We start from the raw sequence: 13112 nt of genomic DNA, 5'->3' as shown, positions 1-13112 counted from the left end.
TTATTCACTGTTTTATGCGAATTCAACCAACAAAACATTTTTTGTTTGCCTAACTAAGCCAATTGGATAACCATTGTTGCTCAATCTAACATCCTTGTGGGATCGACCCTTACTTACCTGAGGTATTACATAGATGACCCGGTGCACCTGCCGATTAAGCTATGGAAATTCTAAATCCCGCACCAACTTTTTGGCATTGTTAAGATAGTTGGTAAAAACTTTTAATCCGAAAAAAGTAAACATCTCCGAAGATTTAACTGTTTTTTTTTCTTACTGTTTTCACACCAAACCTTTTATTTGCTTTCTTTACCCTTTTGATTATTGCTTTATGCATTTTCAACCATCAAAAACCCCTTTTTGTTCGCCTAACTTCTAACTAAGCTAATTGGATAACCACTGTTACCCAGTCCGACAATTCTTGTGAGATCGACTCTCACTCACCTGAAGTATTACTTGGATGACCCGATGCACTTGCCGATTAAGCCGTGGGAATTCTAAATCCTATACCAAGCATCGCTCACACACATGCACGTATATATTTAGGTTATAAAGAAAGAAAGATGCAATATCTTCTACTGATAGAATAATATTACTAATAACACTAAACAAAAACAAGGAGGGAAAAATCCAATGTACAAAGCTACCAAATTGGTAATGCCCAAAAAAGATATATACTCTCAAACACGTAACTTTTATATTTCCTTATAATACCCACTTTTATGACCCTTAAATTTTAATACAATCGCCACTTCAACATCCAAACTTTTTGTTTCTCTCCTACTGTTAGATTGAACTGCATATTCGCGAATACCGTTTAACTGTCCAAATAATACAACTGAAACAATAGTGTTAATCTCTGCGGTCAAGTATGGAAAGGAAAAGCTCTTAGAAAGATATCTAATTGTGTAGGGGAAATAATACAATTATTGTATCATTACTGTTAAATTCTTTAATGGGCTTAACAAGATGGGAAAAAAACAAGACAAAAAACTAAAATGTACTCTTGGAGAGAGATCCGAGGGCAAAGTGACTCGAGCACTGAAGCAAAACAACAAAAAAGGTCCAAAAGTGAGAAAATCTTTCAATTAATTTTCCTTGGAACAACTTAGGTGACCCCAAATAACAAGCATACTGAAAACGATATATCAATTTCAATATAATTCAAGCACCGGGCTAGTCACTTCTCAGCACTTTGCATGGATATATTTGTACACAAAGCAACAAAATTTCCATGACCAATGGCCCCAATGTACATCACTCCCCCCAGAAAGATCTGAATATTGTTGCAGCTTGCCCATCCAAAAAAACATATTCCAGAATAAGAACCTTGGAATTTCCCATTTAAGGTAGCAAAAGTTTGAGATGATACTGAGTCCAATGTCTCTGAGCAACGGCCACTCGATTAAATCTGGGGCATTAATTTCTTTTCGTCCCCTATATTAATATATAATAAAAAAAAGAGATAGACATGGAGAAAATTAAAATACAGCATAGATGGACTGGATATTTTCTAAGAGGTGGATACTTCAACGATGATACCTTCACATGAAGATCACATTGTAAACTGTTAGGTGGTTCAGTCAAATATATTAATCCATCTAATGGTTCACACTGTAATCTTCATGTGAAGGCATCATCATTAAAGTGTCCAGCTTCGTCCTTCTTAAGAAATGATGAAAGGAAATGGTATAGATAATACTGCATACAAAGAAACATTTGATCTCTGAATTCAACTTGTAAAAGAATTAGGTGACATAATTTGGACTTGCTGAGCACTTACCAGGCTCGAAAGAATCAAATTTCAACTTATGCACTTACACATAAAATCCTAGAAGGGAGCCTCAAGTGATTCATCCCAGACTTCTGCACTTCCATTAGAGGCATCTTCAACGTCTTCTTCCATTGAAAGCCTAATATATTCTCTATGAGCAAATCGATCCCACTCTGTTAATGTCGGATTCTCGCGCTCCTATTTATAGAGAAGCACATACCAATTACCAAAGTCATCAACAGTGGTCAAGCATAAAAACTAAACAATGCAATAAACTATATTATATGTACCTGACGAATTAAAAATGCATCCCGAGTTTCCAAGGCCATGAACTTGTTTAGATTGAACAGAATATTGAAAATACTTCCTGAGAGTTTACCACCTTTCAGGTCGCGCAGAGTTATAAAGTGTTCATTCTGCAGGTTGAAATTCAAATTTAGAAAAGATCTCAGAAAAGTATGCAGTAAAAGCAGTGTATATATATGCATATCAATCAAAGATAGGCAGGATTAGGGGTGACAAAGTAAACCAAGTTTGGGATATGGCATGTTCTAGCACAAAATTCAATTTATAAATTACTCACTATATTAGCACTCACTTTACCAGCTTGTCATAAAATTTGAATGGTTTTATATTTTAACACACCTCCACATATAAGAGACTTTATTGGGCTTTAAGCACGGAAAGTGCACAGGCTCATTCCACCTAGTCATGAAATTTAATTTCTTATCTAGAAGATACAATAAACTCTAGACCTGATATAGAAACTTCGATAGTATGTTTGAACTCTCCCACAAGCTTAAGCTTTTGGATAGAGGTATATGGATAATTTTATATCTTGACCCAGTTAATAAATAAAGAGATTACACAAGACAATAAAACAATAAAATTGACAGAAGAAAGATGGAAAGGCAATACCTCAGGTTTAATCATATCAATCATCTGGCACAATATATCCTCAAATTGCACAGGCTCTTGGGCCATACATTCCATTCGATGCAATTGCTCCTCATAAAAAAATTGCAATTCATTCCGTGTAAGAACTCCATTTCCATCCAAATCTATGCACTTGAACCTAATTAGCACATATTCAAGTCAGCTCATAGTGACTCTCAGACACATACGTAGAAACAAGTCATCCACAAGTGGTCACATATCTAGAGTTTTGTCCAGCACACAGTTAAGTGTAAAGCATTTAACTAATAAATCGAAGAGAAAGAAGCATTTAACTATCAAATGTCCTGCATTTTATTTCCCAGACAACAGTCAACACGGCCCAAATTTTCATCAGTCTAGTGCACTGCTCTGCAACTAATCTGATGACTTCTTTCAGGAGAAAATAAGAATTAAAATTAATGGTAAATGGAAAAAAAAATACCAATATTCAAGGCTTGGCTCAGATGGTTTATCCTCTTCTGCCAGTATGAAGTAAACAAAATCTTCATATCCCATCTTTCCCTCAACCTTGCTGGTAAACTTTCTTGCAACCTGAGATAATTGAAGCAGGTCAAAATCTGCATCTTACATAAATGATGTGATCAATCATGTTAACAAAAGCAGAGAAACACAAACTCAGACAGTGAGCCAAAGATTTCCTTCGACAGAGAGCACAGGCCTGTGACCTATGAAGCACTAACATGGGACAACTGACACACTAATGTCAAATTTTTGTTAGACAAGGAGACACGACATACATTTAAAAGGGAAGCCCGAAGTACAATCATTCTACATTATGCAGGGTTTGAGAAAGGGTCGCATCCAAAGCGTGTCATGGACGTAGCCTATGTGATAAATTCATTTGTTGATATTTTCTTGCTCTTAGGCTTCCCTTTGGACAAGGCATATATATAAACTATATAAAAGAGAATTGGATAGATTATAAAAATATCTTGATATTTTGTTGATATTTTAAACTACAAACTAATAATTTTTTAATGTTTTTATGCCTCTTTTAATTATATAAAGTATTTTAGGTAATTCTTTGTATTAATAATCAATAATACATATTGTTTCTGAACTCATTTTAAGTATAGGCCAAGAATAAGGTTGAACACACCATGTGACGGTATTTCGGTGTACCCAAGCATGTTTAGAGAAGCTTTTTTGTATTCTTTTGTTAAGACATAGAAGACATGCATGTTGGACAAGTGTCATTGAGTGTTGGTGCCCGTAATGTGTCTACCATGTGAAAATGACAGCTCAATGAAGTATCAATGCTTCATACACTGACAAAAACACTTGAGACAAGCAAAATGGATCTACACAAACCTGAGAAAATATTCTATCAACAATTCGATAGGTAAGTGCATGGTTGCCATATCTGATAAGATTCTCTTTGTCTATCAAGAAATCATGATCTGTATCCAGCTCCCAAAACTTGCAGTATATAACATAAAAATGCTCGTACGAGAAGTATCTGCCAAAAATTATTAGAAATTGTTGAACAGAATAATGTGCTTCGGCATAAAAAAGCATTTCTGTAGCTAATGGTAACTGATACTTCATTCAGTATACCTACCTCAAAACCTTGTTGATGTCCTCCTCTTCATCTGCATGTAGCATCGCATCAATTATGTTTCCACGCTTCAACTCCCTCAGGGTAAGACGGCCATTTCCAGATCTATTAATGTAATAATATATTCTGTATATTACAGTTTCAGCTGGGCAATGGAAAGACAAGAAGTTAAGAATATTGAACACAACAAAATCGAGAAAGTTAAGAATATTGAACACAATATTGAATGCATTAATTTCTACAAATCAACCTCAATAGAAGTCCAGCCAAAACACATTATTACTGTTTTAATGAAATAAGTTAACATTATAATTCTATAATAGCACTTATTAGTGAAACTAAAATATCAAAATGTAGGAAAAAGTGAAAAATACATGCACATGCATTTATCACATTACATAAATTTATTAGTTAGTGAGCAATTCATTGAAAAACTCAAATTAAAATTTCGCAGAATTGGACTGATATTGTTGGAGAAAAGCAAATGTTAGGATATCCAATACACACAAACATAGATTAAGTCAAGTAATTCAAGAGGACATAAGATTTTGCGGGATGAACAGAGGATCATTTGGTATAATTATACAGCACGATAATGCCCACAGCTTTTAATTGATGAAAACAAAAAGAAAAACAAACAAACCAGACCAGATAATCATAAAAGCACCTAATATACGAACTCTCTCCCTCTCTAGCAATAATAGTTTTATAAACACAAACAAGGAGATCACCACCAATCAATTGTCCAACAGCTGTAGACTGAAGATTCACTTCCAAATCCACTCTCACCATTGCTCTGAATCATCTACACATTACACCAAATATTATTCCTTTATATTGAAAGCTGTTTCCTCTTATTTCTAAACACACAACTACACACTTATTTAGCCTTAACAACTAGAAATTCAACAATTATATCAATCAAACAACATTATACTTATAGTATCCTATCTTATCTTGTAGCATTTAGTTAGTTGAATCATCAAAAACTAAACATTTTTTTCATGATTTCCTATTTGTTTTTCTTGGTCTCCCTCAACCTATAGCAATTAAGTACCTTTCAAGCGTTCTACTCTCTTTACTAGGACTTCTAGAAGCCTTCTCCGCATGACCAAATTACCTTCCCCAAATTTTCAGAAATAGCATCATTCTTAACCCTATCTTGTCTAATCTGTGGACTCATCTAATGCAACATTCTCAAATCTACGATACTGATCTTATCTTTTGTTGGTTGTTCACCATCCTGGCATTCTTTCCATACACCTCTGCCAGTCTTATTACTGTAGACTGTAGTGAAGCTGTAAAATCTGTCCTTAAACTTTAGTAGTTGCTGGTCTTATTATTGTGGTAGTGTGGTCTAAATTGTAGTTAAACTTTAGGACTTTTTTCCGCAAATGACACATGACATGGAGTGCTCCATTTTTCCAGTTAGCATGAATACTATGATAGTATCATTTACATCATCTTTAATTTCCCCATCATTTTCTCTGGGGGACCTAGACCCTAAAGCATGTGATGTTTCGCAACATATGGTCTCCGATTTTCATTTCCAAGCTAGAATATGCCCCCTTAGGGGACATCCAATGATCTAATTGTCAGAAATGAGGAATGTGCCACAAAATACCATCTAGAATCAGAGAGATCACATCCTTGACATTTCTCTTAATGAATAATGATATTAATGAATAGCAAGTGAAATAGATTTCCATGTGAAAATTATGTTTTTCAGGAACAAAGTATGCAAAAATAATACAAACCATATCTCTCTTGAAACTCCGGTGTGCTTTGTAGGAACTCCAGTCCTGGATGAGTTGCTAAAAGCTCACGTAGTACAGGCTTAAAATCATCCTGACAGGTTTAAAGATGTTCTAGTGAAGGAAACGAAGTGTGGATCATAAAAAAATATTCAAGCATTATACATGGAACGAACAAATAACATTCTGATAAATATCTAAAGACTGAATCACTGTATGGAGGAGGTAAATGATACTAAATGAAATGATAAGTAGACAAAAATAGATAGAATCAAAAACCTGAGTAAGGTATTTCAGATGTGGTTGCTTTAAAATTGTGAATATTTGAGCTGCTATATCCATTGTCAACAAGTTGCCATTAATCCAATAATCAATAAATGTTTCCCTACAGGAATATAAAATCAAGGAATTAAACAAGTACTAGGACATACTACAAAATAATAATAAACGAAAACCAGTAATTCACCAATAACTCCCTACGTGAAGAGCAAGGAGAGAATCCAACCCATATTTAATACTTCAATAAGGCAACATTTCACACAAATTTAATCAGCACAGGATCTGGTGCCAAAACATGAAGAGTTATGTTTGCGAAAGGAGAAAAGATTCTGCAGGAAGCATTCTTAACACATGAGCAGGACACCACAAAACATACTGCCCCACTATAAATGACAGTTTGACAAGTAGATTTCTTGTTTAGTGACAAAAATAATGACTAGCACTTTTCAGACAAATACTGTATTAACTTTTTTAGCGTATGATCTCATTGTTGACTTTTTCATCTCTTCCCCTTGGTGTCTCCTTAATTTTGGTTCCTCCTTTGAGCCCTTGACAGTGCGATGTCAGATGCATAATGCATTTTACATAATATATATAAATAAAGGATAAAAAATCCGGAATATTAAGCAGGAGATGATTTAGGAAAAAGAAATAAGTTCTATATGACCCAATTTAGTACTAGAAACAAAAGCAATCAGCAATCAAAGATATGGAGAAAGAAATCATAATTCAATCTTCATATGTTGATGGAAATTTTGACAATACTTCGATAACAATTTCAAATGCAAATCTCAATACATAGGGAACAATTTCATTTTTTGAAAAGAAAACTGGGGATTGGATAATGTAGTCAAGAAGCAAGCAAATGGTTGAACTCTCCGATTGATATACCAGTGAAAGAAAGTCCGACAAATGCTTTTACAAAAAGAAATAATGCAATAATCTAGAGCACAATTATGAATAATCTTTCTGAATGACCCAATGATTCTAAAGCTACTCAGGATCTAGACAACAATCAATGAAGTGACCAACAGCTCAAACAAGATTCACCATACAATGCACAACAAAATTTACGGCCACAACTAGTGTTTCCAGATTAATGAAGTACAGACCTTGTCACAACACCAGTTCCATTGTCAATCTTTCTGAAAAGTGAAGTTGAAAAGAAAGATGGCAGCTTGCATACTTCCTTGGTAAGTAATTTGAATTCTGGCATGGCAAGTATAACAATTAAATTAAGTTAATTTTTGATCAACTTCAAGTGAGGTGAGTGTGATTACTTAGGAAACCAGAATGTCAAACTTATTTCAAAACTTTTTCGGTTTTTCCCAGTTACAGCACACTGCTCCCTTCAGGCTATCTTCTACTTATAAACATGATATCTCACCATGCATCTGCAGGCCATCCAAGTGATCATGGAATAACTGATCAATTCTTAACATGCATTGTTCTTTCAGTTCATTTGGAGGAGGACGTCCATGTTGAAAGTAGAACTGCAAGCATATACTTATGTTACAAGCATAAACACAGAAGGAAAAAAGAAAATAATAAATGAGCCGATCACATGCAACAGAAATGTAGCACCAACTAAAATATTAACAGAACTCAACAGTGCATCTTTAAATGACTAATTATATTACTTGCTGTGTATTCACAGGGTTTTTGGGAAGTATTGGGTATTTCCCAACTTTGGAACAGCTTCATACAAATAAGTAACAGGCTTTATAACAATAATGAGGCCCGAGTTTTGTGGCAATGTGTAGTTTATGCAATCCTTTAGGGTTTGGTTAGAATGCAATGCTCCTTTATTTAAAGGTGTCTGTCTGTCCATCAATTTGCTAGGGGACTATGGGATAAGACTGTACGTATGGCCTCTATTTGTGGTTCTGATAATGGTTGTTGCAGAAAGTTGCCATGTTGCATAAGAAATGGGATAGGGCAACTTGGCCTGCATTTTTTCCCTTATTATTCCATGTGATATTTTCATTTTAGGAGGACATCATATCCTCTGGAATTTAGATCATTTAAAGTGACCATTCTTATAGCACAGAAAAGCAACGGATTAACTATCCTTGGATCAATAACTTCCATTGTGTATAGGTTCTAGTAAACGATCCAATGGTAGTTAGATCCCACTTCCCTTTACAAGCATGCTCACTTCACAGGATCCAAATCCTATCCTGTTTTAGATGTACTCTCGTTTCCTCTGTTTCTAATATATTTTACTTAAGAAAATGTATTAGATTTGCCAGACCTGAGGTATCACTTCTTTAACTGGCTCACTGACAACTTTCAAAGGAGAGCTCAAATTGGAAGGGCCAGCTCTTTGTTTCACTATGCGAGGGGAACCAGATGAACTTCTTGGTGAAAGAGGCGGAGCAGTGCCAGCAGGGAACATGGAAGGCAACGAATTACTTGAAGCATTTGGACTAGAGCAATTTCCAGTGACGTTCAAAGGAGCACCTGACTTTGCTTCATTGAGCAGTGATGTTACCTACACATTTAGCAACCCAGACGTGATTGCAATATAAAACCTACACTAGTTATATTGTGTAGAGTCTTCAAGGAGAAATACTTAAACCATAGACTAAAATAGCAATTCAGCCCCAGAAAGATTTGTGACATCAGTTTAATCTTAAAAGGATAAGCAAGATATCGGTTTAGTCCCTAGAAGAAATTTGTGGCATCAACTTAGTCCCTCAAGGATATATGTGACATTCATTTGGCCCTTAAAATATACATTGGACATCAATTTTATCCTTGAAAGATGCATGAACTTATCACTTATTTGACGTCACATATATCTATCAAGGACTCAAGATGTTACATGTATCTTTCAGGGAACGAAGATGTCACAAATCTTTTATGGACCAAACTGACGTCACATGTATTTTTAAGGATTAAATTGATGTCACAAAATCTTTCAAGAACTAAAAGGTTGTCAAGTGTATCATTGTCAATTAGTAGTTTGTATTGTATATTTGGATTACCAACATGAGCTTACTCATATAGCTTAGGAGATGGTAAATCCTACCACGTCAATAGGAACAAACAAGCATATAAAAAATGATATGATTCTCACAGGGTAGGATCTGTGCAACGCTATAAAAACCTTTGGTTTATCTTTAATGGCAGAAATTTTAGGCTGAAGCGGTCAAGTGGCAACATCATTCCCCTTTTTGGTTAATCCCAATCACTCAAGCACCTCATCTTTCTCACAATCCTTCGCCAACCAAACAACCATCAGTAAAGAACTATTAAATCAGATCATTCATTCTTCACCCCATTCATGAAAATATATAACACATATAACCCAAAAAAAGGGACAGAACAAAAGCTAAGAGACTAATTCAAGAAACCCGGCAATGCAGCAAAGACGCCAATTCGGAAACTGATAAAGGCGCATACCAGTCGATTGCTGTCTGGAAGAGAAAGCCACTGGTCGAAGAGCTTCTCGACGAAATTGAGGTTAGACTTGAGTGCCAATCCGGAAAGCTCCGGTAGCTGCAACAGCTCGACGTCCAACGACGCCGCATCGACGACCACCTCCATGCTCATCTCTCATTCACCAGAACATAAAACTGTCACACCACAAAGATAGATCAAAATCACACCGATTCTTTCAATCAAAATTCTTCTTTTACAATTCTTTCGAGACTGTAGCGAGCTGAATTTCAATGGCTTTGAATCGAAGAACGTGTAAACAATTGGATGATTGAATGCGGTTGAGGAGCTGCGGGATTCAGCGGAAACCCTAGATCTTTGTGGCGTTGGAAATCGGAATCAAATCAATTAGTCAATTAGCAGTGTGAATTGATATAAAATACCGTGACGGTGATCTGGGGACGGAAAATGAAGGAAAGTGAGAGAGAAATTGAATAGTTGGTGGAAAAAAAAATTGTGCTTGAGAAGAGATCCAAGCAATTTTGGAGGGAGAAAGGAGAAATAATTGAGCAAACTGGGTAGAAAAAAAAAAAGAGGAAAAAAAAGTTTCGGAGAAGCACTAGTGGATCACTTCTATGATTTCTAATTAGAAATTAGTCTAGGAGGATAGAAAATGGAGATTTGAGAGGAATAGTGGAAACAGTGACACGTAGTAATGGACCGTGGAAAAAAAAATTCGATTTTTTCTACTAATCAGGTCCTATATGGTGGGGACTGGGGAGATTATATTGTGCTAAAGGGTGTTCTTTTCTTTAGGTATTAGGTGTTGAAGCTAGGTATTAAGTATAACATTCTTATTGCTAGAATGTTATATTTTTTATTGTATCATTTTCGTAGTGAGAAACATTTAATTATATATAATTATAATAAGTAAAATTTTTACTTAAAAAGTTTTAGTGACTTGATTTTTAAAAAAATTGGTAATATTTTTTTTATACGTATATACATACATGCAAATTATTATATTTTTATATTTACAAGAATAATTTATACATATAACATACAAACATATATTATAAAATCACAATTTTTATTTTTTTTTACAAAACATAAATAATGATAACAAAGACAAGGTAAAACATCTAAAATAATAAAATAAATTTGCTTTACAAATGAATTAATGCACGTCTAAATACTTAGTAAATTTTTCATAGACTTGTTCGTCTATTTTCTAAAAACTATAGGATTAGAAAGGTGAGAACTTAACCTAAAGATCTTAGTAGAGAAGTTTTAAAATTGTCAAAAAAAGATATATAAAAAAATTTTGTTTTATGACAAAGATCATTACTTGTCTTATTTTTTTGGAAAATTCCTTATCTTTCAAATCTTTCCAAACTCTCTCCTCAATACTATCCTTTTCTCTAAACTAGTCTTTTCACAAAATTAACCAATTCAATTTTTCTGTCGGTTATTTTTCTTAATTTCAATCATGGGACATATCCTCATTTTCTATTCCTTCTAAAATTTACCATTCAGTCAATCTTTTAAAACTACAACACTTCACTATAATTTCGAATCAATAATCACAATCACAAACAATCAAACAGTCAAACAAAAATTATACACATTTTAATTACACAAGTACCAACAAATAGACAAACAAATACAAACAAATACAGTATGATGCATGCCTGTCTTATTGGTTATGTGCTCACGTGTCATATACATTGTCAGAATCCAACACATCTAGTAGCTAACTCAGATATGGTCCCTCTGTTATATATCCCCAAGAGAAATATAATTGAGGGAGTGTATCATAGCACCTTCTCCTGGAGGTATCACCAGGGAGAATAAATCGAGAGAGAGTGTCCTACCACCTTTTCTTGTGAGGCCATGCCATATAAAACAAAGGAGAATGCCTTTTCACTTTACAAATAGAGAGAGAACGTGGGGGAATAATATCGAGGGAGAGTACTCTACCACTTTCCATGTATTCACACCGCAACTCCGAGCAAATGAGACAAAATCCAGATCCTTGCAAATCAATACTCACATTTCAATCATAGTCATATTTATCACAAGAATAATTATCCTCGAGCCGTGAGAGGGATAAAACCACCATCCTCACCGTGGATGAGATTAACTACCACCTCCACAATATTTATATCTCATTTAACAAGTTTTTTATTGAGAAAAGGTTCAATAAAACTCATTATACCCACTCCCAACATATTCAAAGCCTTTAAAATGGTTATTAGATTCCATATGGAGGTTACAGAGGGTTACAAGCTCGTCGAAAAGGCTTAACAGTTCAAAATTGACATTTTTGAAAAATCTGCACATTGGTGCGTATGTAGCCTTCGTGCGTATACGCAGAACCTGACTCGATTCCTTGAGGATTCGTGAATGATACATACGCAGGCTAAGTGCGTACGTGCAGAACCTGCCATTGGTGCACTTTTTGTAGAATCATACTTTCAACTTCTAAACTTCAAAAGACCATAACTTTTAGTACAAAATTTGTTTTGCTTCCGTTCTTCAAAGACAATCAAATAGACATCCCCAATTTTATTTTAAGATAAGTTTCATAAATTTTCAATTCTTAAATACCAAGTTATGACTCTCCAAAATTGGGCTAAAAATTTGCCAAAGAGCAGATTTTTCTACGCCATTTGAAAATTCTCTAATTCATTTCACCAAAAAGACTTAAAAATTATTTTATTTTCCCAATCATAATCTTAATGAAACATAATCATTTATTCTTAGACAATTACTGTAAATTCACTAAAACTGCCCAAACAATAATTTTTAATTAGAATTAATCGAATTAAACTTCATGATAAGAACCTTTATGCAAGTAACAATAATTTTTCATTATTTAATTTCACTCAAACTCTTATAAAATTTTTGGCGGAACCTCCCCTAAAATTCGGACTTTTCCACCCTTCAAGTGTTCCATCCAAACCAAACATCTCCCAAGCCTTTCTCAATCTTTCAAAACACCCAACAATTCTCAACATAAATATTATTGGCTTGTTATCTTTAATGGTCTTTAAGTTACTAAATCTTCAAACATTAGGATAGCAAACAAGTTATTCAAATCCTAACCCACTGGTGCACGAAATTGATATCTCAATATCAAAATCAAGATTTCTTATGATTTCGCACAACTAACCAGCAAGTGCACTGGGTCGTCCAAGTAATACCTTATGTGAGTAAGGGTCGATCCCACGGAGATTATTGGTTTGAAGCAAGCTATGTTTATTTTATTATTCTTAGTCAGGATATCAATCAAAATTATCAATGGGAATTATTAGATTGGAAAAAAAAATAAAAGAGAATAAAATCGTTACTTGTTGTGCAGTAATGGGGAATATGTTGGAGTTTTGGAGATGCTTTGTCCTCTGAA

General features: G+C 34.5%; 1 protein-coding gene across 1 annotated transcript; it reads right to left on the bottom strand.

Annotated features, from left to right (window-relative positions):
* Positions 1–871: 871 nt before the first annotated feature.
* Positions 872–10328, bottom strand: LOC130948429 (probable serine/threonine protein phosphatase 2A regulatory subunit B''delta). The gene is made up of 13 exons (XM_057877152.1): positions 9728–10328; positions 8574–8813; positions 7707–7812; positions 7432–7528; positions 6320–6425; positions 6044–6134; positions 4290–4431; positions 4040–4187; positions 3150–3259; positions 2690–2846; positions 2062–2187; positions 1819–1969; positions 872–1434 (listed from the first exon to the last, which is right to left on the bottom strand). The coding sequence occupies exons 1-12, from the start codon at positions 9875–9877 to the stop codon at positions 1829–1831; spliced, it is 1614 nt and encodes a 537-aa protein (XP_057733135.1). The 5' UTR covers positions 9878–10328; the 3' UTR covers positions 872–1434; positions 1819–1828.
* Positions 10329–13112: the final 2784 nt, after the last annotated feature.

The sequence above is a fragment of the Arachis stenosperma genome, chromosome 9 (assembly GCF_014773155.1).
Source record: "Arachis stenosperma cultivar V10309 chromosome 9, arast.V10309.gnm1.PFL2, whole genome shotgun sequence".
NCBI lineage: Eukaryota > Viridiplantae > Streptophyta > Magnoliopsida > Fabales > Fabaceae > Arachis > Arachis stenosperma.
Note: the sequence above shows the minus strand (reverse complement) of the source record. Positions and strands in the feature narration are given on the sequence as shown.